Raw genomic sequence first — 27,032 nt, 5'->3', positions numbered from 1 at the left:
AGGAGATGCACTGTGGAAAAGGAAAAACATGACCATTGCTTTGCCAAAGGGAGAAATAATTGAAAAGAAAGCACGCACACTGAACTATAATGACAATTTGGGTCATCACCTAGTCAGTCGGGGGGCTGAGAAGATATGTTACAAAACTCAGATGTGCAGAACAAACAAGTTGCCGCCTGGATTAGACTGGAGATCACTACACAGTTTTTCCCCTCTCAAAGTCTCAGACAAAAGCACATGGTGACATCCCAGTCCACATTAACAACAGGAGGCAGGTGATCATAGAAGAGAACATGTTTACACATTTGGAACAGGGCATTTCAAGCTGTCTGGTACAAGCAGAACAGGATGCCACAGACTTGAGTAGAGCAAATCAGTTCAATGTCAGGCAAGTGAAAATAACTTGTACACCCTGACACATCCCTCTGATCAGACAGAGATACAGGTGCACTGTCCAGGGACTGCAGGTCACAGGGCTTATAAGAAGGAAGGACAAGCAGTAAAGCAAGTGACACATTTTACAGATTCTCCCTTTGTTCCCCAGTAGACAGCAGGCTCTGCCCTTCATGGCCAAATGCCCAGGAACAAGATTTACCCTGCCAGGAAGCCTTTGCCCTTAAAACTGCCAAGGCACCCCATAATGGCTGGCAGGGATGTGTTTTCAGGCCTTCAATATCTCCCTCTACCATTCCAAAGCTACACACTGGCTGCTGCAGAGTGGTTGCTAGGCAGCAACCTGGAGCAATGAGCAACATCCTCAGGTGAATAAGGCCACATCCACCCCACCCACCTGTGTGGCATATAGACAGCTGAAAGGCTGGTCCTCTTGTCTCTTCAGCAAGGAGGGGTACATTCTGCCCTCCTAGATGTTCGTTTGGATCATCAGAGTCTTTTAGCAGCTAAGAAAAACAGAGTGTACAGACCCCCAATAATAAGCTAATAACTAATACACACATAGAAACTTGCCACTGCTGGATCTTGACCAGTAACAGCAAACTTGAGGGCAAAGTGGCCTCCCCAGCTTCCAGTCTATAACATAGGCATACCCAGGTCATGGATATTTATAGTGGCATTACTGGAAAAGTCATAAAGTCAGTCCCCACACACATTCACCAGTTATCACCAAATTCTGCTGATAACAATATTGATCAGCAATGTCTAGCACTATGATGATTCCACGTGGAACCTCCTGCAGTATAGTCCATACCCTCTCCTGAGCCTGTGCATGTCGACCCCAGCATGCTTAGTTGAGCGTGTCTCTTTCTCTACTCGTCTACATGAAACTATGCCTTTCCGGACCTGCCTGGGTGTTTTTAAATTATGTATTAATCAGATGAAGAGAAGGGGTTGTGCAGCAGGGGTGTGATATCTATGAGGGCACTCACATTTTGTCTTCTGCTCAGTAAGTGATACTCAGAGGGACCTTACAAGTACTTTAGGATATAAGCTGCGAACTCATATGGATCTTTATTTTTCCAGGACAGCAACATATTTGGAGGTGTATGTGAATACATACGAATCCTTTATTAATGGTTCGGCAAACTATTTGGGCGAGGACAGGTATTTTAGTAAATAATAACTGTTTGGGGATGGTCTTTATAGATAAACAAACTTTGATCTGTCTCAGGATCACATCACACAGAAACTAAACCTACCCAGGTCAGGATTCCCGAGAAGGTAACAACCTTTGCATTGCCACTCACAGGAGGACTAGGAATCCTCTGCAGTAATGTGGAGCGCAGGGGTTGTGTCTGGATAATATTCCGGTACAAGAACAATGTGGTTGAGGAATTTGAAGGGGGGGCAGGGTGTTACAAGATCAGTCTAAAGTGGTAGCCACTCACACTGATCCATAAAGCAGACATTGTGGGACAAGGTGGTTTCAGCACTTAACTTTATAGCAGAGGCTAGGTCGCTGTGGCTGCCTAGAGCTTGCAAGTTCCCTCACTAGGTCCCTGCACTTACAATGATTCTTTGTACAAGTCATCACAATTGGGTTCAAAGAAATATTTCTGTGGATGACCTCGATCATATGGAGCATTACAGACCTTGGAATGGTGGAATGATGCCCATAAAATATTCAGTTAAGAACTCCATGGGACCTCCATGATGGGTTTAGAATTGAAGCCAAAGGCCCAGGTGGACTCTGCAAAAGAAGCCCTGAAATCAGTCTGCAGCATTAGGCAACCACAACTAATATTGTACTTGGGCCAATCACAGTGTGCTTCCAAGCATAGACAAGGACCACCCCATGCCCATAACAGTTTCAATGTAAACACAGTCCTTTCATGACTGGAAGCCCCCAAGCAATGCGAAACTCATCACATTACACAAGTGCACCCAAGGCCACACAGAGAGCTAAGAAATCACAAAGATGTGTCTCAAGTCAACATCAATCATGAGAACTCTCAGAACATTAAGGAGACTCAAGACTGAAGATGAGCTGTAGGAAGCTTATGTCCAAGTCATGAGAAACAGGGATACCACCGGGTCAAGCGTTGTTGAGAGTGGCAATTCAGTCTTATTTGGTGAGTAACTTACCAGCATGTTGTCCCTGAGTATGACATTACTGCCTTGCACCTTGTCACTAGCAAGAAAGAAGACCCGGTCTGATCTCATACTTACAGTGACTCCTGAGAGATGTCTACATAGGAAATATCTTCTATTCCATTTATGGACTTTGGCTGGGTTTATATTTATTTGTGTATGTTTACTTTTGTCTGTCAATACAGGGTATTGAATGTAGGGCCTGCTACATGGTAGATATATGTTACCACTTGGCTATATTTCCAGCCTTCTCCATTGATATTTTCTTTTGACTCAAAGTCTCAGGACCCTATACAGGCTCTCCTTGAACTCAGTCTGTAGCTCTACCTTACAGCAGGTGATCCTCCTGCCTCAGACTCCCACTAGCTGGGATTACAGGCCTCCACCAACAGGCTTTTGTCTTCATTTGTATTTGAAGACAAGGACTTGGGCAAATTTCTTCTTCCAAGAGAAGAATTGAACAGTACAGTTTCTCCCCAATGGCCATTACTTATCTGCACTGGCTTTTTAGCTTCATTTAGCCTGTATGCTTCATGGTGTCTTGAAAATCGGCAACTAAGTTTTTTTTGTCTGCAATAGGAAGTCTCAGGGTATGAAAATGCACTGACCACGGTGCAGGAGAGGGCAGATCCTCAGGATTGTAACAGTAAGGAACTCTCACACAAGTCAAGAAGGCTTTCTGCACCTGGTCCACATCAAACCTCTTAAGAAAACTTGAAGAAAAGCCAAAAGAACAAATGAGGAACTAAAACCCATCTTGGGAAGAATTCTGACTGTTCCCTCTCTAGTCATGGTTAACAAGGTTAACTATTTATTCTTTTGAGAAATCAACCTGACCATAATCCCCAAGATTGGTCCCAAGCAGAACAGGATGAGAAAATAGTCGTTAATAAAAGTAAGTTCTGAAATTTCCCTCACTTGGTGGGAACTCAAGAGATCTCAGGACACATCCCTCACAGGATATGGGGAAAATGATAATGATGCAGAAAATGGCATAGGAGTTCACCAAATCCTTCAAAAGTTAGGGTTTTCTGGAGACCTCAAAGTGACCTTGCATCAGTCTGTCCTGTGATGTGGTCAAGTAGACAGAAAGGGACTCTCCAGAGGGAATGATCTACTGGTTGTGTTGATCTGCAGCAGGGACCACGAGCAAGCAAGGAAGGACAAGAGGACTGTGATATCATACAGGTGACTGTCACGTGTCTCAAGTGCAGAACCACAAACAGAAACCAATGCCGTCTGTCAGTGGATCAACCAAGGAACCTCACAATTATGGAAGTGATATGAAATCTTGGGGAAGTACATAAACAACTCCTCTGCTCATTAGGACGTGACCAGGGGTCATTCCATGGGTACAAACATGGCCACCAGACAGTTTGTCCCTCAAACTCCTTCTGGTTTAACTTCAGGCAAAATATCTGTCTGGTCTATGGCCATGAATACCCAAGGTCATCATGGCTAGAGATGATGAAAGGATCCGTGCATTGAGCAGTAGTCATGAATGTAAAACCATCAGGACAATGTGGGTTTCAGGACAAAGCTCTTAATGTGGAGATGGAGAGAGTAAAGTCAGGGAGAGAGAGAGAGAGAGAGAGAGAGAGAGAGAGAGAGAGAGAGAGAGAGAGAGAGAGAGAGAGAGAGAGCAGAGAGTGAGGAGGAGACAGAGAAGCAGAGAGGTGGAAGGGAGGAAGAGAGAGAGATACTGTTCCTTGGTCTCAGGTCCACTGAATATGGTCATCATGACCTCAGCAGCCTTAAATACTGTTGAGTGGCACAATGCAATGAGTGGACAGCACCAGAAGCTTCTAGAATTAACCAGCCTTTCCTAAAACAGCCCACTTGCATTAGTGCAAAGGGAGCTTGTACTAAGTTGAAGATACCTGGTTTTCAATGCTGGAGTTTTCTCTCCAGTTGTGTGTCTTATGCTGCTCATGGACTTTTGTCACATTCTTCAGGATCTGATTGCACAGGTGGATGACTTGGCAGCAATTTCCCTCCCTGCGTGTGACTTCTAGCCTCAACAGGGGTGCTGGGAGGAGCTCACTGGAGTTTGAGCCCGTACTGGGTTGTTCCAAAAGTCAGTTAGGTCCTTAATCTCTGATCACAAACCCCGTATCATGCCTGGCAAAATATTCTTCCCTTTCTGTAGGTACTAGACTCCAGTAGAAAAGGGTCGCTTCTCTCCATTGCCAGTCTTAGAAAATACTTTACATTACAGGAAGGATGGCTGTGGAGGGCAGGCTTACACCATTTCAATAAAGTCTTGGAAGCTGTTAGGACATAGGCTGGTGATAAACAGCTAAATAACATGCAAAAGACAGTAAGGGGGTGGCACAATGTATTTACCAGGACAAGAGATTCAGACTCTTGGAGGAGGCAGATTTGCAGGAGTTAGGGTCCAGCTGGAGGTACACAGTCATTCCAGTAAAGGCTAGGTCACATATGGAGAGCCTGACTTTACAAACAAATACAAACAAATGTTTAAGAAAGGCCAGACGTGATGGCACAAGCAATCCAACCTAGCAAACAGGAGGCAGAAGCAAACTGACCTGCTTGTGTTCCAGGCAAGCCTGTTATACATAGGGTTCTGGCCCAGCTCTGGTCAAATGTGAAATGAGAGAGTTTTTCAAGAGGGCAGAGGACTACTTCCTGGAGTCTGTTCTTTTTCCATCACGGGACTGCAAGGGATGGTACCCAGATTGTTAAGCTAGTTGACAAGCACCTTCCCCCAAGGTATCTCGCCTGCATGACTGATAGTGGTTCAAACCCAGGTGGGCAGCCCTCCATAGATCTCACCCTGCACTGCTCTCCTTAGGTGCTCCTGAATTGTGCTGCATGCATGCAGTTTCAGAATGCAGGTTCTTTCTGCGCTTTATTATTTGGCTTTTGTGCCTCACTCTTAAAGAGAAATTGTTATCCGAGTGTCTATTCACTGTCCACAGCCAAGAACACTAACATCCTCTCCTGAAGACTTGCTTCTCCCACTTGGGAAACATTAGCCATAACACAAGTCCTTTGTGTGGCATGTGGTTCCCTTCATAGAGAGCTTGTGTAGCAAATAGACCAAGCCTCTCCTCTGTAAATGTGAAAACTATGTAACCCTCACAGCTACAGGGCAGATGGAATTGATGCCTTCTGGTTCCTTGATCACTGACCTGATCATTGAGAAAACAAGGGCATTAAGGAAGGGAGTCCCTGAACAGGCTGGTTGGCTGTTGATATGACTATTCATGGGGACAGGTCCATCACTAAATGGCATTGTCTGTTTCTTGTAATGGCACCTCAGTTCACTCATCATAAGCCGCATTAATTGTGCTGATGGTTTTACCATTCCTGGGGTCTGCCATAGGCTGAGCAGGCACTGTTCCACTGGCCCACCCTGCCCCAAACAACTGCACTGATATTGATGGTGTGAGATGCCCTCATCCGCGTGAAAGACGTTTTATACAAGGAACAATCATCCCACCCAGCTTTTCAACAGCTCTTTAGTCAGATATTGTGTGCAGTAGCTTAGACTTTATCAACATTACACATCATGGATGGAACTGTAAGAAACAATACAGAAGCCGTTCATATCTAGAGTTTGCACTTAATCTCTGACAGAATTACAAGTGCTCTCCACAAAGTCTGACGGGCACACAAAGGGGCATTAAGGGAAGAAGTCTTCTCACTCGGAATGTGGAGTGCATTTACCAGAGCCAGGCTTCACGTTCACAACTGCAGAGGCTGGCATTTGCACCATGATAGGTAGAAAATCTCCCTTCTGAGGAGCTGCCCTGCCAATCATTTCAGAATGAGAACAAGCCCCATTCTCCCTCTAATCAATGCTCATTACCGCTATGGTGTTGGCTTATTTGCTGCTGTTGTTTGTTCTTTCATGTTTTAAGGGGAAGTACACATTCTTTTATGGGCCTTAGCTTCTCAGAAGGAGGGGTCCCATTGTACAAGGACATTTAACCTGGAGACCCTAAATGAGTGACTTGGAACCCAACTTGAATGGGATAAACAAGCCATTCAGTATCAGGAGAAATCCTCATGCTGCTATTTAAACATGAATTGGACACCAGACTTGACAGAAAACATATCAAACTGTCACGAATGACCCTCTGAAATCGTAGCGGTGGAGCAAAACAGCAAGAGTACAAATGCCCATTGACTCTTACTGAAAATACAGACAAAAGCCAAGACTGCTTTGTGGGAATGTCATTGCTTTTTATAAACAAGGGAGGAGGAGCACCCAGGTCATCACGTCGGTGACTGTCCTCTCTGCTGTAGGCTGTAGAAATGGGCCTCCTTCAAGATCTGGTTAATGTGGGAGTAAGGACCTTGGCCTTGGCACAGTGCATAGTCCTCGTGTGAGAACTCGGGGATAGTGGAGTATAGTTCAGCAATGTTCTGGTTTAAGCTGCTTTCTGGTACACTTCCTCGTACTGGGATATTGATGCTGCTGTGGTTTCTTTCATTAGCACTGCTTGATGACTGGAAGGAGAAAGACAGAAGGAGGATGGCTATTATGATACTGTCATCATTTCCTGTTCAGCTTGAAGAATACTGGCTTCACGCTTTACAAAAGGCTCCACAGTCTATGAAGTGCAAACACTTGGGTAGCTCCTTCCCTCCTGACAGCAGCGCTATCACACAAACTGGGGTTAATGGCACCCATTTGACAGAACAGGAAAGAGATGTTTTACAACCCAAAGGCAAGACTTTGGGAATGTCTGTTTGAAACCTCCAAAACCCTTCATATATCCTCTGACCCTATGGCACCATGCATTTTAATTACCTGAACCAGGGAAGTAAGCTCCCAACAGCCAGGACAAAGCAGCAATCAATGTTGCATAATGTGATAGGGATAAAGGATTAAAATGGAATGCAAGCCCAAGTCCCAATGTGGCAATGAAATGACGGGGAAAGCTCTACTTACACAGACATGCACATGTGCACATGTGTATACATACCAATAACAGGATCTTTCCATGCCTATCCCCGAGAGTGGACATATGTGCACGCCTTATGACAATACAAGCAAGGTTCCACTCATACTTTGAAATGATTTTGATATTTGTTAATGAGAACTGTAAGCCATCAGCCAGCATTTCTGATGATTAACACAGACTGGTCCCCAATAGTGGTTTTAGTGTAGTTTGCATATGGTAAGGGTGATCTCAATATTGTCTTTCCTGATGTAGCTGCACTCTGTCATATTGGTGATATCATGTGGGATCCCACCCAAAGAGCCATATTCTGGGGTTCTGTAAATGAGGGATACAACTCAGTGGTAGAGTGCTTTTCTCACATGCATGGGACCTTGGGCTTCATCTCCTTGGGTATAGGAACACACACTCATGAAATTTTTGCCTCTAATCTTAAGACTATCAAAGGAAGAGGAGATGATCACACTGACCCCTATGTGATCAGAAATGTTGAATACTATTGGTATCCTATGTCTATAAGGTCATCTTTCCTGATGATAGCTGTAATAATGACAGAAAACAACATGTGCCATCATTCTCTGGTCATGTGGAACTGCTCAGCCACTACATCACCTACAGGTATCCAATGAGTATTTATGCAATGAGATTCATGCACTCAAAGACTGTACATCAGAGACACAGAAGTCAGATGCATCTGTGGGTGAATAACCATCAAATAGCTACCAATGGACTTTGGTGCTACGCTTGTGAAAGAGGTCAAGAGGAATCCAAAGAAAGTATGCTCCTTATAAGGCCTCTAATCTAAAAATTTAGATGTAGCAATTTTACTATGTGGTTTCTTTATAAACACGCAAACCCAGGCAATGGATCACTTTGGATAAAAACACCCAGTACACACTCTGGTTTCTGTGAGGTAGATTTCCTTTCTTGGTTGTTTCATGTGTTTTTTTTTTAATGGAAAGCAGGGTAATCATCACAAATGGAAGCATTTTACTTTGCACTCTGTGTCAGGAAGATGATAGTATCATAAAAAGGCTGGATATATTACACCGAGGGGCTCTGGGGATATGGTGACAACAGTGGAGAGCTTGCCTAGCACACAGAATGCACTGGGTTTGAGCCCAGTTCAGCATTACATGTGCTGAGCAGTACTTCTGTAGAACCAGGAGGACTGTGGAGGATTAGAATGCTAAGGCTATGATGATCTATAGTAACATGGGCAAGTTGTGGTTTACCTTAGTTACCTGAGACCCTGCCTGTGAAAACTCACAGGAAACCTCTCGGTTTCTAATTTCTAGCTGGTGTATAAAATTTTTACTTCAGTTGTGTAGTGGCATCACTATTACAGTAATGCTCATTGTACAACTTAAGCATCTGGGATATTAACAACCAAAAACCAGTAAAGAGTTTTTATAAGGGAAGTAACTGCCAGGTCAGATGAGCACATACCTGTAATACCAGGACTTCTGAGGGTGAAGAAGGAGGATCTAGAGGACAGTCTGGGCTACATAGGAGCTCCAGGACAGCCCCAGATATCTATCAAGAAGCTTCCAAAACAAAAACCCAGACAGATGAACAGGCAAACACACAAAAACAAAGTAAGAGTGAAAAAGAGGTGGCAGGGAGGAGGCAGAAATCTTTAATAAATAAATTAATTAATTAAAAAAAGAGAATGGAGAAGGAAATTCAACTAATATAAACAATACATCATCTATTCATAGTCTTCAGACAATATCAGTTGTGCTTTTCCTAAAAAAGGAATGATATTCTTGATTGCTTATGGGATGACTATATTTCCCAAATCCTTTGAAAAACTTAAAGTGTAGTTAATAAATGTCAACATTACGTATTGGTTGGAAAAATTCTCATGTTGTCTTAGATTTTTCCATTGTTGTGATGAAACCATGACCAAGGCAACTTACAAAAGTGAAATGCAAAGCTTCAGAGGTCAGTCAGCGACCAAGACCACCATGGGGGCTACATGGCAGCAGTAGGGTAGACACAGTGCTGGAACAAGTTCTGAGAGAGCTTGACATACAACCAGGAGAGAGGAAGGGAGGGAGGGAAAGAGGGAAGGAGGAAGGGAGGAAGGGAGAAAAGAAGAAAAGGAGAAAGGGAAGGACAGAGACAGAAAGAGAGGTAGGATGGGCATGTCATGGGGCTTGAAACCTCAAAGCCCACCCATATAGTGACATACCTCCTAATCCTTCCCAAGTGGATTTAGGACTGAAGATTGAGCACATAAATATATGAGTCCATTGGGGCTATTCTTACTCAAACCACCACATGCTCGTACAGTTTGAGATGGGAAACCATTGCTTCTACTTTTGTGATATCTTCACTTTCCATCTAATCTACATCAAGTGATTCATAGGCAAAACAAAGATTCACTTTGTCAGTAACTGAAAAACAGAGTGCTACCACAATGCAATGAAAACTATTATGAGGTTTAGATCCTCCTGGCTTCAAAACAAAGATTAGAGAAATAAACTGCAATGCTAGAAAAGAGACCTTGGGAAGAGTGCTCTTATGCTACCAAGTGGCAAAGACAGACTACCTTCAGCTCCCTAGGCAGGTCTTCCACCATCCACAATGGCTATTCATCAAATCAACCATCCTCCCACATACAAAGCCTGGACTTTGTAATGTTCTTGCTGTGAGAATGGCCTTGAGGTAAATTTTTTTATTTGGAAATGTTTATAATGCAGGACCAATGGGGAATTTGTCTATTGTGTGATCGGCTTGCCCTTTTGACAGCCCAAACAGCATTCCTAGCAGAGATAGTTACACCTTCCTATAATTCAGTTTCAGAGTGAGTTAATTTCTCAGAACATGGAATGCCTGAAATATTTCAAGATCTCCAAAATTTAATTGACACATGAATGACCCTTAGCATGTTCTGACTGCTCCCAGAAAAGTATTTTCAGAATGCCCACCCATGTACAAACAACAATCCATTACGGAAAAAAGTAGAAGATTTATTTGCTGGGAGGGTGGCACATATCTTTAATCCAAGCAGATGGAAATGAGAGGCATCTGTGAATCTGATGCCAACCTGGTCTACACACTGAGATCCACACAGTGAAACCCTGTCTTGAAAACAAACAAGAGAACAAAAGAGATGGATTGATTTATATGTCCCTGGGTGTAGTCTATGTGCACCAGGAGTACTTGGGTATCTGTGCAACTCACAAGAGTGGAATTCATGCTCTTCAACTGAAGTTACAGGTGGATAAAAAAAACCCAATATGGATGTCCAAATTCTGAGAGAGAAGCTACTCATCCCAACTGATGACCCATCTCTCCAGCCACACAAAGCCCAAGCATGTTTCTCTGCACTCTCAACACACTAGAGCACTTGTTTTGGGCCCACCCCTGCAGGTCGACACACTCCATAAAATAAAAGAATATTTCAGAAGAAACTGGGGAAGAAAATTTCACCATTTAAAGTATCCAAAGGTTCTAAACAATGATGTGGCCTAGACACATGGGCAAAGGCAAGGTTATACTTTGTTGAAGACCTTAATAAAATCTGAATGTTTTCCTCAGAGTCAAGGAAGCAGTGTGGTCAGCAAAGATCTGGTACAGTTCTGTTTGAGGACAGGGCAGAGAATTGCCTGTGGGGGTTTCTTATTTACCAGGTATCTCAGAAGCCTACTCAACTGGGCTGCACTTGGGGAGAATGCTGGATATACACAGGCCTTTGCAATGCCCAATTTCTCCAAACACATGCTTGTGGATTTACTACTAGAACGGGAATCTCATCTTGTCCCCAGAGGCCCCTGAGCTGGAAATGACCTGAAAGTCTCTTTCATGAGCTCTGTACTTCATGGGGACAAACTTCCAAAAGAGGGAAGCAGCCAGCAGTCCTACCCAGCCATAATGCCTGTGAACCACAACAACCAGCATGGTAAGATAACCTTAAGGGTGTGGTAGTGGCATATGCACTAGTGGTGACCTACAAATTCTCAATCTTCAGTCCTGCTCAGGAGGAGGGAAAGCATACCTAATACAGGACACCTAGGGGTAGATATAGTATAGCAGTCTCCAGAAGCAGTAACTGCCCCTTTAAGAAGACAACATAATCCCTGACTACACTGCAAATATCTAGCCTTATATCCAGATAGAAGTGTAGTCCTCATGCAGCATGATGGAAACGTCTTCTTCTAACAGACAGAGACCATTGAAGAAAGCTACAACTAATGAAAATGCAGCACCATGGAGCCCAGTACCAACAGACACAAGGAAGAGAGTGGAAGAGGGAAAGACAAATTGCGTGAAACAGAGGATCATGAAGTTTCCTGTGAGCCAGTGTCTCCTAGGAATGTCAGAAGCTACACTCATGGTCTCACCAAAGACATGCCAAAGTGGCCAGGAAATACCCGTACACCTCACTGCTACGAAAAACAAAAATGAAAACAAACCTTTAGGCAACAAAGGGACACTGATAGCAGGAGGGAAAAAAAAGCCCACAATTTGATTATCCAGTACCAAATGCCCACTCGTGATGTGGGAGTGTCATATATCAATCTGTTGATTTCATTGGTTAAGCAATAAAGAAACTGCTAGGCCCATTTGATAGGCCCACCCTTAGGTGGGTGGAGTAAACAGAACAGAAGGCTGGGAGAAAGAAGCTGAGTCAGTGAGTCGCCATGATTCTCACACTCCAGACAGATGCAGGTTAAGATCATTCCTGGTAAGCCAGCTCATGGGCTACAGCAGATTATTAGAAATGGGCTAGTCCAGGTGCGAGAGCTAGCCTAGAAGAGGCTAGATAGAAATGGGCCAAGCGGTGTTTAAAAGAATACAGTTTCCGTGTAATTATTTCGGGTAAAGCTAGCCGTGGGGGCGGCCGGGTGCCGGGGACGCAGCCCGCCGCTCCTTATTTCAACACACTCGAGAAGACAGTCAGAAAGATAATATTATAGGGACTGATTAGGTTGTATTTTTGATTCTCTCTCTCTCTCCCCCCCGACACACACACTGTGTGTGTGTGTGTGTGTGTGTGTGTGTGTGTGTGTGTGTGTGTGTGTGTGCATGCATGCATGTGTGAATTCAATGGAAGAAAATAAACACCAAACTTTGATACTGAGCAAAAACGAGCAGTATATGAAAGGGTTTTCAGGGACAAAGGGAAGGTTGAAAGGAGGTAAGCATATTATAATCATAAAAAAAAATGACTGGAAGATGAAAGCCACCTGCTCTAGGCAGAGCAGTGTGGGAGGAATCCTCACAGATGGAGTGTAAACACTGGGGAGAAACAGAGCTCAAGACTGGTGAGGATGATTTGGAGGACAGACAGATGCTGATAAGATGTGGGTTTGTAGTCCCTAGGGGAATCTCCAGCCATGAAATGTGCAGGAGCAGACATGGCAGGAACATGTGGAGACCTTGGGTATCTCGCTAAGAACTCTATGGAGCTGCACAGACAGATGCTCACATGGATTGATGGGAAGGGAGGACAAATATGACAGAGGACACCCACAAAGTTTTTTAAGTATCCAGAAACAGGCCACACAGGTCTTGGTGATATTGACAGAAACACAAAGCAATGTCCGGTGACACCCAGAGAGTGAAGGGGAGACAGTTGCTGAGAACAGTGCACATACATACACACACACACACACACACACACACACACACAGAGAGAGAGAGAGAGAGAGAGAGAGAGAGAGAGAGAGAGAGAGAGAGAGAGAGAGACGTCCGGACCACTGCAGACATCACCTGACAATTTCTATATTCCCACGTTTGAGCTTAGCATGCTCCCCAGATTGAGTTCTAGTGTAAGCTAAGGCAAAGGAAGGGGCAGCTGCAGACAGTAAGGTGCAGTGGGCAGCTTTAGGAAAGGAACTGGTAAACAGGAGGTGGTTGGAATGCAGACAGCAGCTTTGAATCAAAGGTGAGGAGGAAGGCAGCACCTGGAAGAAGTATGGCAAGTCTCCAGGGGTGGAGAGAGAGCCTTCATTGGTAGTGACACAAATCCTGGGGAAATGGAAACAGAAGTGATAAGGAAGAAAGTTATCCTGAAGTATCACCCCAAATACTGAATGGAAATTCAGGAATATGCATGCTATAGAACTGGATAATGCTTCCTAAGGTAAAAAGCAAGTGAATTCACTATTTTTTGATCTTCAACTCTGGTTTTCCATTCAATTCTGTTCCTATATACCTCAGAGATACTCGTTTTTGAATCCCCAACAGTGTAATGAAATTCACCCTTAATACCCATTGCACCCCAGGAATTACATGATGTTGTTTACTAACCAAAACTGACAAGCCCTAAAAAGCCCACTGAAGACTTTAGACTATGAACTCCCAAAAGCTCCTCACATTTACAAGGGCAGACCCTGCTCTACTGATCCCACCAAACACTGCACACTCTTGAGTCAGAAGTCACCCAAGAAAGAAGACTGTTGGATTACTTCCGCTTTGCAAATGAACAAGGAAATGAATGGCATCATATGGGAAATTCTGTGTGCAGGGAAGGAGCCTAATTCAGGCAATCTGAAGACCAGAAGGTAAAATTGGGCCATATCTTGAGTTCTAATCCGCATTGTAACTGAAAAATTCCACCTCTGATACAAGTCATATGGCCTCATCGGTGTGAAAGGAGTGAGTGGAGTTTGAACAAGGCAAACAAAGATGACTAGGAAGCCTCATCTGTAGAACGCATGCTTATCATCAATCAAAAACTCCAGAGTCTAAGGTGAACTTGCATATGAGAATGCTCCCCATACTTTGCCATGCTCCATGGTCAAGGGTTCTTAAAATGTCCACAAGCTATAAGGCCACTTTAGGATGGATCCGTCACCCCTATACACACCCTTCCAATGAATGTATCTTCTAAGATCACTTCAGAAGGCACCCCCTTTGCTTAAGTTTCACAGCACAACTAAGGACATTTCTTCACCTCAGTGAAAGACTCAGAGCCCTCTCATGTCTCCCTCACGAAGTCCTGTCTTCCACATTGTACAAGGGAGTCAAGACTGAGGTACATGGGCCCCTATTTCATTTCTGTTGCTGTGATAAAACACCCTGACCAAAAGCACTCAGGAATGAAAGTTTGCTTTGGCTTACAGATCCGGGGATTCATCCCCTATTGTGGGAAATCAATGCAGGAACTTGATTTCTACAGTTCACCTACAGTCAAGAACAGACAGAGAATAAACACAGATATCCTTCTTGCTTGATCTCTTGCTTACAGCTGGCTTTCAACTTCACATATACATTCTAGATGCTTAGCCCAGGGAGTGACACCACTCACAATGGGTTGGAGCTTACTGCATTCACTAACAATTAAGATAACTTCACAGACATACCTTAACCTGATTTAAATCATTCCTCAATAAGACTATTTGAAAGTCAATGAATTGAACCGGAAACAAATTATACTGAGTAAGGTCACCCCACCTCCAAAAGGACAAATACGACATTTTTCCCTCCTATGTGGGTCCTAGCTTTGACTATTTTGCTTTGTGTGCTTATCTTGGAGTCCATTTGGGACCCAAGAAACTAGAAACACAACCTTGAGTTTGGAGAAGATTGTACAAAGGACAGAAAAGAGCAGAATACTGGTAACACCAAAGTGGAGAACAGAAATCATGGTGTCAGTAGAGCTCAAGCATCTTGTGGAATAATGGGAATGGGAAAAGGAGGAATTGTTGTAAGGGTTAACCAGAAAGATGCTACATGAGGACCGATGACCTTAGACCCCGAGAACAATAAGTAAAAGGAGGTGGTGGAAGACATGATATGAGAGAATGTGAGGGGCAGACTGTGGGTGGAGAAGTGAAGTGAGAATAGGGGAAGGGAGTGGACAGACAGGATGTGGACAGCTAAGGAAAACTCGGGGTGTATGAAGAAGCTTTGTGAAATGCACTAGATGATAAACGAGGCACCACAAGGACATGTGCTCAACCACGCTCATAGCGTACATGCAATTTTCAATGTTTCGTTCATCCTATGTACATTGGTGTTTTGCCTGCAGGTTTGTCTGTGTTATCCTATATTCTTTGGAGTTTTGCCTCCATGTATGTCTGTGTAAATAGACAGCATAAGGAAGACTGTGTTCCCAGGCATCCACAGGGATGTCCCAAGCTAGGTCCTTGGGCAGTAGAGAAGAGGGTGCCTGAACTGGCCTTGTCCCTTAGTCGTACTGATGATTATCTTGAATATCAGCATAGAACCTTCTTCCAGCAATGGATGGAGACAGACAGAAATCCACATCGGAGCTGGACTGAGCTGCAAAGGTCTAGTTGAAGAGCAGAAGGAGGGAGAAGATGAGCAAGGAAGTCAGGACTGCGAAGGGTTGGTCCACCCACTGAAACAGTGTGCCTGATCTAATGGGAGCTCACCAAAGCCAGCTGGACTGTGATCAAACTGGACTCTCTGAATGTGTCTCACAATGGAGGCTTACTGAGAAGCCAATGATAATGGCACTGGGATTTGTCTCTACTGCATGTATTGGATGTTTGAGATCCTAGCCTGTTTGGATGCACACCTTCTTAGGTGTGGATAGAGGGTGGAGGGCCTTGGACTTCCCACAGTGCTGTCTCTTAGGACTGAAGGTGAAGGAAGGAGGGTGAGTGCAGTAGAGGGAGAGAAATGGGAGGATGGGAGGAAGTGGAAAGTTTGAATGGTATTATTTATAAAGCAATAGAAATAAAAAATAAAAAAAATAAAGTAGTAGTGGTAACTACATCTGTGTGAATGCATCAGATGCCTTGGAACTGGAGTTACAGGCAGGTGTGAGCTGCCATGTGGTGCTAGGAATTGAACACTTGTCTCCTGGAAAAAACAGACAGTGCTCTTAACGACTAAGCCATCTCTTAAGCCCCCATACACGCTATTTTTAACAAGGATACTGCTTGTGGGTGAACAATGTTAATCCCTGAAACCATAGATCATTCGTAAAAATCTCAGCCCTGCACACAGATTACCTCCTTATTGTCCAGCAGGCCTCAGAGGTGACCAAACTGTAAAGGCAATTGCCACTGCTATCAGTTGCCCAACAGAACAAGCCAATAGGCACCTGTGGCTGAGATACTATACACTTTTGTTACAGGTTGTAGGGAAGTCAGTCTTGAACTCACCTGGAAATCTCCCAGCTGGCTACTGTTCACAGTACCCAGAAGGTGTTATGATGGCTGTCATGAGGGAAAGGATGTAAGTGATCTTACCCATTGCTGGACCCAGAACGATACAATACTGGCTTGCAAGGCATGATGAGCCCACTCGTGTAATGACTGCAGTTCTGTTCCTGCACCTAACCAATTCTTGTCCTGATTGAATCTGAAGCCTGTTCCATATGAATAAGGGTATACCTCGTGCTTTAAACATTGTCAAAACGTACAATTAGTGAACTGATACTTCCTTCAAAATTCTGGGGGGAGGACTTACTGTCGTTCTGCTAAATGATCATGTTGTTAAACTGCCTTCTAAATATTCATGTTTGCTTGCCTAGGTCTCCACTGCTCTCAACACTGGTTTGAGAAGCTTCTAGTTGCAATGAGTAGTCATCAGTGCAGAGACACGTTATGTTTGGAAGGGCTGGCCTTGAGCAACAGTGAGTGCTCAGCCACAGATGGGGCATCTACATCCAGGAGTTGCAGGGAGAGACTGGAGGTGAGGATGAAGAAGAAATATCATACTGTGCAGGTGAAAATGACCATGAAATTTCAAAGAATACAAAAGAGTACTAAAAAGACATCTCCCTCTCAGGTGCTTGCAAGTCCTGTCAGGCTGACAGGTAAACCAACTACCACAGCCCACAAAATGCTAGCACCAGAAGAAATATAACCAATTACCAAACATTCCAGCAGACAGCTTCCCTTAACCTGCCTACAACACTGCTGTCACAAAGAGCTATAGTCCCGATTTGGGCATGTGAAGGGTGCACAGAAGCCTAACCTAAGTAGGTGTGAGGCCCAAAATGCACTTTTCTCATTTGTATGTCTGCTGTTTTATTAGAATGTGAGCATCAGGTCCCATGTGATCGTTAGCAGAGTAAAGGCCTGGTACCTGCGCTATTAATCCACATGCTCTCCTTGAGTCTCCATTTCTTGTTTTACTCACTCGTAGAACACTGTGAAGTCATTGTTCTGTATCAGAAAGACAGACATGTACAGACGCTTTCGTCATTATGTCTGCACTACCGTATCTCATACCTTAGAATCAGGGAGCAGATTTACATGCAGACATCTAGAGATGCTAACCTTGGGAACAAAGGCAGTGTTCACATTTAGGTGACCATATGCAACAGAAACGTCAATGGGTCAAGAACTCTACTTGCTTGACTCAGGTAGATCTAGGTACATTTTATCCAAAACCTACCTGTGTCTGTCCCAGAGAAATGGCATGCTTTGACAAGCCTTTCATCTCTTGCTTGAGAAAGGTAAAAGTCAGCCATACTTACTCATTGCCTGATGAGAGCTGCCCAGAAAACCTTTACAATGCTCCCTCCTCTCTTATGCTTCCATTCAAACCATGTTGTGTTACCCCTTACTGGCTGTTAAAGTTAAGACTGTGGAAGTTGTAATGCTAGCTCTTTGACATAAGCATCCCTAAAGCTCTCCCACGTCCCTCCACACAACTCCACTTTGCTTTTTGTTTTTTCAGGGAGAAAGCAAGAAGAGCATTGGAGCTAGTAGCCCGCCACTCTGTTCTTCAAGTTTATGTCTTTCCTAACCATAGTAGGTGGGGTTCAATTCTCCCTCCCTATTTGCAAGGTGAGGGAATTTCTGGAACCCCATTCCTCCTGGCTGGGCTTGGGAAAATATCTCTGTGGGTCCTGTCTCTGTCCTGCTGCACGGTAAAGCTATGTTTGTGTCAATACTTAAAATCCTGCTCTGCCTCAAAATCAATGCATCCTGGAATAAAACTGGACTTGCTGAACATAGCGGACAATGAGGACTACTGAGAACTCAAGAACAATGGCAATGGGTTTTTGATCCAACTGCACGTACTGGCTTTGGGGGAGCCTAGGCAGTTTGGATGCTCACCTTACTAAACCTGGACGGAGGTGGGCAGTCCTTGGACTTCCCACAGGTCAGGGAACCCTGATTGCTCTTCGAGCTGATGAGGGAGAGGGACTTGATTGGGGGAGGGGGAGGGAAATGGGAGGCGGTGGCGGGGAGGAGGCAGAAATCCTTAATAAATAAATAAATTTAAAAAAAATCAACAAAAAAAATCAATGCAGCCATGGAGAAGACTTTCATGAGTGTGTCTGGGAGGATTCTCTTGCCAACGTGGAGATGGAAATGAATGCCACAGAGTGGGCAATGAGTCAAATGGGGAAGCTGTGTGGCCATCGCTCCTACCTCTATAGCGTGAGGGTCCTGGAAGGCCTGGTCCTTCTTATTCTTCTTTGAATGAGGGTCATCTTGGTTGTCCTCCTCATTGTCATCTCTTTTCCTTTTCCTGAAAATAGTTTTCAGAGGGAGGGGAAAACCTGTTGTCATTCAGGATTGATCTTTTGGGTGCTTAACTTTCAGCCCTGTGCCAATACCCAAATCTGCGGCCTTGTCTAGGATTAGAACAATCAGAGCTGCTCAGATGGATTCAGAATCTGCAGGTAGATGGCACTAGGCAGTGGAGCAAACATGTCAAACAGGAATCCTAGGAATCCTAGGTGTGCCTGAAACCCAAGTTCAAGTTCCCTAAATCAGAATCTTAATTTGAACCACTGCTTGTGACCAAAAACATAAAGAATTTTATGGTCAAACATTAGCACTCTACCTGAGCAAGCTCATTTTCTTCATTCTCTGAAATAATCACTCCAAGTTAGATGATTTTAAGCCCTGCCATAGGGCAACTCAAGATATGTGAGCTTTCTTTGCCTATGGCTAGAAACAGACATGTCCTGTGTACTGTCAGATCATTCCTGTTGCTATAACATCAAGTATGATGTCACTGTAGCTAGTTGACTTGACTGCCACCATGACACTCTGGCTGATGACTTCCCTGAAACTGTCTAAAAGTGTTTTCATGCTTCATTTCCTTATATCTTCCCCCATGCCCTCTTTCCACAAATAATTAGTTTGTGATATTTGACAGTATTATTCTTGAATATTCTTCCTATGCTATTATAGAGATCATCTTGATCACTTATTATATTAAAGATAGTTGGTAGGATTTTAGACATATATTTGTCTGAGTTCACTTGTTTTTTGCCTACTTTTTAATGTTGCTTTACTGTCTGAGAGAATTCTTCATGATCAGATACCGTACTTACTTTAAACAGTTTTCAATCAAATTATCTACAAAAATGAAGCTGCATATTGCAAGCAGAGGGTATGCCCAGACAAAGAAGTGTTAACACACATACCTGGCTGGATCTATTGCCAGTGACTTTTGCAAATGTTTCCTGACTTATCTCCTTATAATAAGTTAAAGAGGAAAATTAATTGCATCAGGGCAATACCCAAGATATTGCACTTGACATTTAATGTATAGAATTTCTTTAATGGAGAAATAATTCTGAAAGTGAAAAAATGAAATATCACATGTCTAAATCAAATAATATCATCATGATACAGATACTATATGGATAAAGTTATTCAGGAGATTTGTATATAATGTTATTTTGTAAAAAGAAAAATACTTAGCCTGTGTGTCTTTCCTCAGGTGTTTGTGCAAAGCAGACCCATTTTACATAGTTTTAGCCACATGTCGAAATGAAAGAATTTTGAAATCTGTTAAATTCTCCAAGCGTAAGTTTTCCTGAGAAGTAATGATGTCCCCAATCCCCAAACACAAGAATATATTCCTAAATTAGTGTGTTGTTCAATATATTTTTAAGAAATTGAAATTACATTTATTTATTTTTCTGTGTGTCTGTGTGGAGATACATGTTATAGTTTATGTGTGGTGGCTGGAAGACAACTCTTTGTAGCTTCTTTTTTCCTGATTCCACAGGGAATCTGATTGAAAACACATCATTAGGCTGGTGCCAAGGTCATTTAGCCACTTTTATCATTCAATAATTTCATACGTGTATAGAATTTGTTTGGATCAATCCCATCAGAAAATTTCTGTTCTTCCCCTCCTGCCATATTTACCTACCAACTACATGTACTGTTTAACGTCCTCCTAAGACCTTGTAATGCTTCCTGTATGTGCAGGGCTTTAAGAATGTCTATTGGTGCATGGGTCACTTCTCAGGAGCCAAATCCCTTACAAAGCTGGGTTCTTCCCCAATAACCATCACTTGCTAAGAGATTTTTGTAAATTCATGAACTGATTCCTAATCCATGCTAAGCTTTTCCTGGTTTGATCTTGTGTTTGTGTTGTGTATGTGGGCACAACTGCCATGGAATTCATGTGGCAACAGTGCTATCATGTCCCGCAAATGGAATTTCCTGACAAACATCCACCACTCCTGACTTTTACAATTGTTCCTTCCCTTCCTCCCTGATGGTCCCTGAGACTTGGAATGGACAGATTCATGCTTTAGATGACCCGTTCTGCGGGTTTGGGGGCATCCAAGTAACATTGACCATTAGAGGTTCTGATAATAATTGCCATCTACTTCAAACGGTGACTTTCCTGTGACTGTTGAGAGAAGAAGTGTTAGGGGGAAGTTTAATATTGTTTCCATTAAACAGAATAATAGAATAAAGAATTAAAATTCTTTTTAATGCTTAATAATCCGGAGACTCTTGGCTGCCAACACTTTTGCTGGAGACTTATTCCTTAAGGATTTAAAGCCCAGTATCTGTGGGACATTTGAGCCTTTTCAATCCCTGATTTCCATCAGCAGGGTGGAGCAGAAGTAGGGAACACTCCCAAGTTTTACGTTTCTTCCTTAGAATGCTCAGGTCCTTGATCCTAACATCCAGGTTCTAGGGTCTACAGTGTTGGGACCCTTGTCCCCCGACAGGGGCTATTGTCACAAGTGCAAGACCTAGAATGCCAAGACCTTTGGCCCCTCCAGACTCCTCAAACACTTACAGGGAGGTAGATTCCACCATTTTCCATCCCTGGATCCTCACTGTCTTCTGTCTTTCTTCAGCACCAGTGCTCTGCCTCCTCTGACTTTCTGTGGTTCCTTGTCTCATCCTCTCCTCCTGTTCCCCATCATTTCTGCCTCAGCCTGTGTGGTCCAAGAACTCTTCCACTGCCCCTTGCTGTCACTGGTGCTACAACAAGGGCTGCTGCCTCTGAAGGGACAGCAGATGCTGCTCCATGAGCTGCTGTCTCAGGTGCCATCTCCTCTTTAAACTACCAGCTTAGCCCAGGGTGTCACGAAAAAAACAAAACCCTAGACCCCAAACTGGCAAGAACAGACCACAAGGGATGTTCTTCTAATGGACCTAACATTACAACAGCAGAGGGCAAGCTGACCCAGAAAGAGAAGCAAGCTGCCAGCTCATACAGCAGGAATGGGGGTGCAGCAAATGTCTTTGCATCAGTGACTTCACAACCCTTCATGCTAATGGAATGTTGTGAACTGCACCAACAGCAGCCATCCCGCTGGACCACCAGGGCAAGTGTTGCCCTCTGACCTGGGTAAAATGGCTGTAGAGCCTTCTTAGGTATATACCCCGGGATGCAATGCCAAAATGCAAAACCTGACAAAAACCTCTTAAAGCTATTTGCAAATACCCTGGCAGGTAGAGCACCTTCTGGAACTGGGGCTGGCGTACATATGTTTCTGCATTGCAGGCTGCTCACGGCATCTGTGCACTGTTTCAAGCCAGCAGGGTACAACCAAGGCATTTTAGTAGGCTTCTAAAAGGGAATGGCGTAAGGCTGACAGGCACAAGCAGACAGACGGCCTGTAACAGAGTCTGGTCTTGAGTGTCTGAATCACATATAGAGAACATTCAAAGGAGATTTACAGTAGAGGTAAGGAATCGCACTAACAGTTCCAACATTTAAGAACACTTAAAATTATTGAACATTGATAAATGGGGCTTAATATCCCAGGGCTGGAGGAAGAGGCAGGTCCCTGTAATCTGTCACAGAAGGACAAGCACTACTTGGCATTTTAAACACAATTCTCTTAAAGTAATTGGTGTGGGATGGTAGCACAAAAGGGCAGACATTTTAACAGAAGACAATAAGTGGGGTAAAGTAGGTCTAAAAGTGATCCGAGGTGTGAAAGGACATCTAAAGAGCAATGGGAAATTCAGTAACCACTGTGTCTCCTTACTGATCTGTTTTTCCCCATTAGATAACAGATTAATGCAAGCAGAGAGGTGCTGTAGAAATCAGGCAGGGATGATTTTGTTCTATGGCACTGGACAAGGCTTTAGACCACACCAAAACTTCCCAGAAGGCAGGGTGACAATGAAGGCTTAGTGCACATATAAAGATTCACACTGAAGCCAGGTATGCTGGTACACCCAGCACCCAGGAGACAGAGGCAGGTAGATTTCTGTGAGTTTGAGGCCAGCATGATCTACAGAGCGAGTTTCAGGACAGCCAAAGCTACATAATGAGACCCTGTCTCAAAACAACAAATACTCAGAAATAAAACAAGCAAACAAACATTCTCTTAAACATTCAAACTGAAATCCTAAAGATCACCCACTTTAACAGTGAGACTTTTGAGATTCAGATGGCTTGTGGGTGGGTCTGGCAGTAGGTTTCATGACCACAGAAGAAAGGCCTTAAAGTCATTGTGAGTGCCCTCTCAAGCTGTGGCAGGGAGTGTGACAGGGGAAGGTTTAGGGCAAGGTGTCAGTATATCCTTTTGAAGCACTCCCTAAGTCCGGAGGTTCCTAAAAGGTCCCAGAGGACAGAGTCCTTAGTCTTCATTGCAAGCAAGGAGGAGGTGGGAAGGCCTGCCATGGGACACACAGGCAGGGAAGAAAAGGCCTATTATCAGGGAGCTGGTGTGGATAGGGTGACCTCCTGTGTACCTGAGACCTGTAGAGGCCCCTGAGGAGCAAAGGGTCCCTCTGCCTCTCAGCTTCTTACCTCTGCCTTGGACATTCCAGAAAGTTCAACAGAAGACACCAACTAGTAAATGCAGGATTGGGGGTATGAGACCCAATCGACCACTTTTGGAAGCAAATGAATCTAGTTAGTGGTGGTGACATCATATACCCAACTAGAGCTTTCACCCTCTCTGCTGGCATTTTCCTAAAGGGCTGCCTGATATGGAATCTATCTGCCAAAGCAAGCTTTAATATTGAACTCAGAGGCATTTTCTTTTGGAAGGCCAGACACGAACTTTCACAAATGATGGGTTTTCAGATGCTACTCAATGGTCAGTGATGGGACTTTTACCACGTGCCTTAAATTGACATCTGTGTCTATTTCAACAGGAAGTAAACATGTCTGCATGTGCTTTGACTGGGAAGTTTGCATAGCCATAAATTCTCTCTGAAATATTTTGAGTACATTTTCACAGTTTATGGACAAACATACTAGTGTTTTAAACAGGCAAAGAAAGGTGTTCTGTCAGGCACTTCTTTCTGTCCGCAACTTTGTACTCTCAATGTAGTACATGAATGTCAAGGCAAGGACTGACTCCAAGGTCAAGGCCAAAAAGATGATCAAATAACTGTATACCAGCTTGTACCAAAGACCGTGAGTGTCTTGCTGTTTACAGCACTGTGCTTTCAAATGTTGGGATTTTATGTGCGCACTTATAAAGACTTCTCCTATGCTAGGAAGTTTCAGTGGAGTCAACTGAAGGAAACAGTTGTCTTGGAGGGTTCCGTTTTGGCATTACAGGAATGTGCATGTTTATCTGTTTTCCAGACATGTGTCCTTAAACTAGCTAGCAAGCTTGCAATGCTACCTCTGAGCACAGGTGAAAATGGTTTCCAAAATTCTCATGGACTAATGTTTGCAGTAAACTCTCTCTGGAAAGAGTCACAGTAATAAGAACAAATGTACACAACTGGCATTGCACAAGGCTTTATCATAATCTATGTTTATATATAGCCTCTTGTTATTTGTGTGTGCAAGTTATAGGTGTGTGATGTATATGACACATATGACCATATATTCATCATACATGTATCAATTTTACAAAACCTTTGATTTGCCTCTACATTCCTAGACTCAGCAGCCAAGGGGAATCTCATAGAGCAGAGAAACCATCGACTGACAAGAAGAAAGATGTTACAAGGCATGGTGTGTCCACTGTGGGAAATATTATTTCTTTGAGTACTGCAAAAGTAATTCATTGTTACTTTGACATCAGATTTTACTTGCAATAAAGAGATTCTCTGAAATCTAGTGCAGACCTGTAATGTTGCCATCAACTCTTCCAGATAGAAACAAATGGTGAACTCATGCTATCTTATAAAGAAAAAAAGTGTATTCTTAGGCATGTATAGAAGACCTTGAACCAAAGGTTAGTTGTGTTGACACATGTTTTAAGAATACCTGCTTTAGTGAATCCATATCGCATACTTAAGAAAAATAATGTGCATTTCCACAGCACTATTAAGACCATACAATTTCTTATAACAGTTGGAGCCTCATGAGCAAGTAAAGGGGCAGGCATCCACAATACATAAGACTTTGGGTGACAATGAGAACGAAGTACTATGCTGAGTAAAATATCGCACAAAGCTAAAATAACCAAACTAAAATGTTTTCTTTTGTACTTTTCTGCACTAGAAACAAAGCAAATACAGCAGTATTCATTTGTTCCATGTAGACACCTCCAAGCATGACAGTATTTTCTCTCTGCCGAATTTAGGATATCATTGCAAGTTTAAACACACACGTGATAGTGTGTCCTATTTTTCATTGTTTCTGGTTGGCACCTGTTTGTTTTTCTTAAAATGTATACATTGTTCTGGCTTCTCAACTGAAAATTTCTTTTTTTCTACTTCACATGTAGATTAGATCGATGTATGTCTTTCTTAGGGTCCTCATTATTGTCTATGTTTTCTAGGATTGTGGTTTTTAGGTTGGCTTTCTTTACATGTTTAAAAACCACTTATGAGTGAGTACAGGTGATAATTGTCTTTCTGTGTCTGGGTTGCCTCATTCAAAATAATGTTTTCTAGCTCCATCCATTTTCATGTAAAATTCAAGATGTCATTATTTTTTCTGCTGTGTAGTACTTCATTGTGTAAATGTACCACGTTTTCCTTATCCATTCTTCAGTCGAGGAGCATTTAGGTTGTTTCCAGGTTCTGGCTATGACAAACAATGCTGCTATGAATATAGTTGAGCACATGTCCTTGTAGAACGGTTGAGCATCCTTTGGATATATACCCAAAAGAGGTTTACTGGGTCTTGAGGAAGATTGTTTACTAATTTTCTATGAAATTGCCACACTGACATCCAAAGGGGTCGTACCAGCTTGCATTCCCACCAGCAATGCAGAAGTGTTCCCTTTCCCCCACAACCTCTCCAGCATAAGTTGTCATCAGTGTTTTTGATCTTGGCCATTCTTACAAGTGCTGTGGGAGTGCCTTTATATATTTTGGAGATCAGACCTCTGTCTGATGTGGGGTTAGTGAAGGACTTTTCCCATCCTGTAGGCTGTCATTTTGTCTTGTTGACCAACCATGTCCTTTGCTTTACAGAAGCTTTTCAGTTTCAGGAGATCCCATTTACTGTTTCTCTCAGTGTCTGCGCTGCTGGGGTTATATTTAGGAAGTGATCTCCTGTGCCAATGCTTTCAAGTGTACTTCCCACTTTCTCTTCTATAAGGTTCAGTGTGGCTGGCTTTATGTTGAGGTCTTTGATCCATTTGGACTTGAGTTTTGTGCATGGTGATAGATATGGGTCTATTTTCATTCTTCTATGTATTAATATCCAGTTATGCCAGCACCATTTGTTAAATATGCTTTCTTTTTTCCATTTGATATGTTTTGCTTCTTTGTCAAAAATCAGGTATTTGAAGGAGTGTGGATTAATATCCAGGTCTTCGATTTGGTTCCATTGTTCCTCCTGTCTGTTTTTATGCCAATATCCCAAGCTGTTTTCAGTATTGTAGCTCTGTAGTAGAGTTTGAAGTCAGGGATTGTGATACCTCCAGAAGTTCTTTTATTGTACGTGATTGTTTTTGCTATCCTGGGTTTTTTGCTTTTCCATATAAAGTTGAGTACTGTTCTTTCGAGGTCTGTGAAGAATTTTGCTGGGATTTTGATGGGCATTGCATTGAATCTGTACATTGCTTTTGGCAAGACTGCCATTTTTACTATGTTAATTCTGCCTACCCAGATGAGAGATCTTTCCACTTTCTGGTGTCTTCTTCAATTTCTTTCTTCAAAGATTTAAAGTTGCTATCATTCACGTATTCCACTTGTTTGGTTAAAGTTACTCCAAGATATTTTAGGCTATTTGTGGCTATTGTGAAGGGTGTTGTATCTTTGATTTCTTTCTCAGGCCTTTTATCATCTGTATATAGGAAGGCTACTATTTTTTTTTTTTTTTGGTTTTTTGAGACAGGGTTTCTCTGTAGCTTTGGAGCCTGTCCTGGCACTAGCTCTTGTAGACCAGGCTGGCCTCGAACTCACAGAGATCTGCCTGCCTCTGCCTCCCGAGTGCTGGGATTAAAGGTGTGCGCCACCACCGCCTGGCAAGGCTACTAATTTTTTTAGTTAATCTGGTATCTTGCTACATTATTGA

The 27,032-nt window shown here is 43.1% G+C and overlaps 1 protein-coding gene across 1 annotated transcript; it reads right to left on the bottom strand.

The window, feature by feature from the left end:
• Positions 1-6,738: 6,738 nt before the first annotated feature.
• On the bottom strand, positions 6,739-21,451 carry LOC121444309 (protein FAM104A-like). The gene is made up of 3 exons (XM_041646129.1): positions 21,432-21,451; positions 18,800-18,899; positions 6,739-7,026 (listed from the first exon to the last, which is right to left on the bottom strand). Exons 1-3 carry the CDS (start codon positions 21,449-21,451, stop codon positions 6,793-6,795), a joined length of 354 nt encoding a protein of 117 aa, XP_041502063.1. The 3' UTR covers positions 6,739-6,792.
• Between the last annotated feature and the right edge of the window lie 5,581 nt (positions 21,452-27,032).

The sequence above is a fragment of the Microtus oregoni genome, unplaced genomic scaffold, assembly GCF_018167655.1.
Source record: "Microtus oregoni isolate MIOR12 unplaced genomic scaffold, Mior012 000121F_000, whole genome shotgun sequence".
NCBI classification, from domain to species: Eukaryota; Metazoa; Chordata; class Mammalia; order Rodentia; family Cricetidae; genus Microtus; species Microtus oregoni.
Note: the sequence above shows the minus strand (reverse complement) of the source record. Positions and strands in the feature narration are given on the sequence as shown.

What these genes read in the sequence shown, in the direction of transcription:
- LOC121444309 (XM_041646129.1), bottom strand. Translation starts at nt 21,451, where the DNA reads ATGGTGGAATCTACCTCCCT. An exon ending in ATGGTGGAATCTACCTCCCT is followed by an intron (nt 18,900 to 21,431) that starts GTAAGTGTTTGA and finishes AACTATTTTCAG; the next exon opens with GAAAAGGAAAAGAGATGACA. An exon ending in AGGACCCTCACGCTATAGAG is followed by an intron (nt 7,027 to 18,799) that starts GTAGGAGCGATG and finishes TTCTCCTTCCAG; the next exon opens with TCATCAAGCAGTGCTAATGA.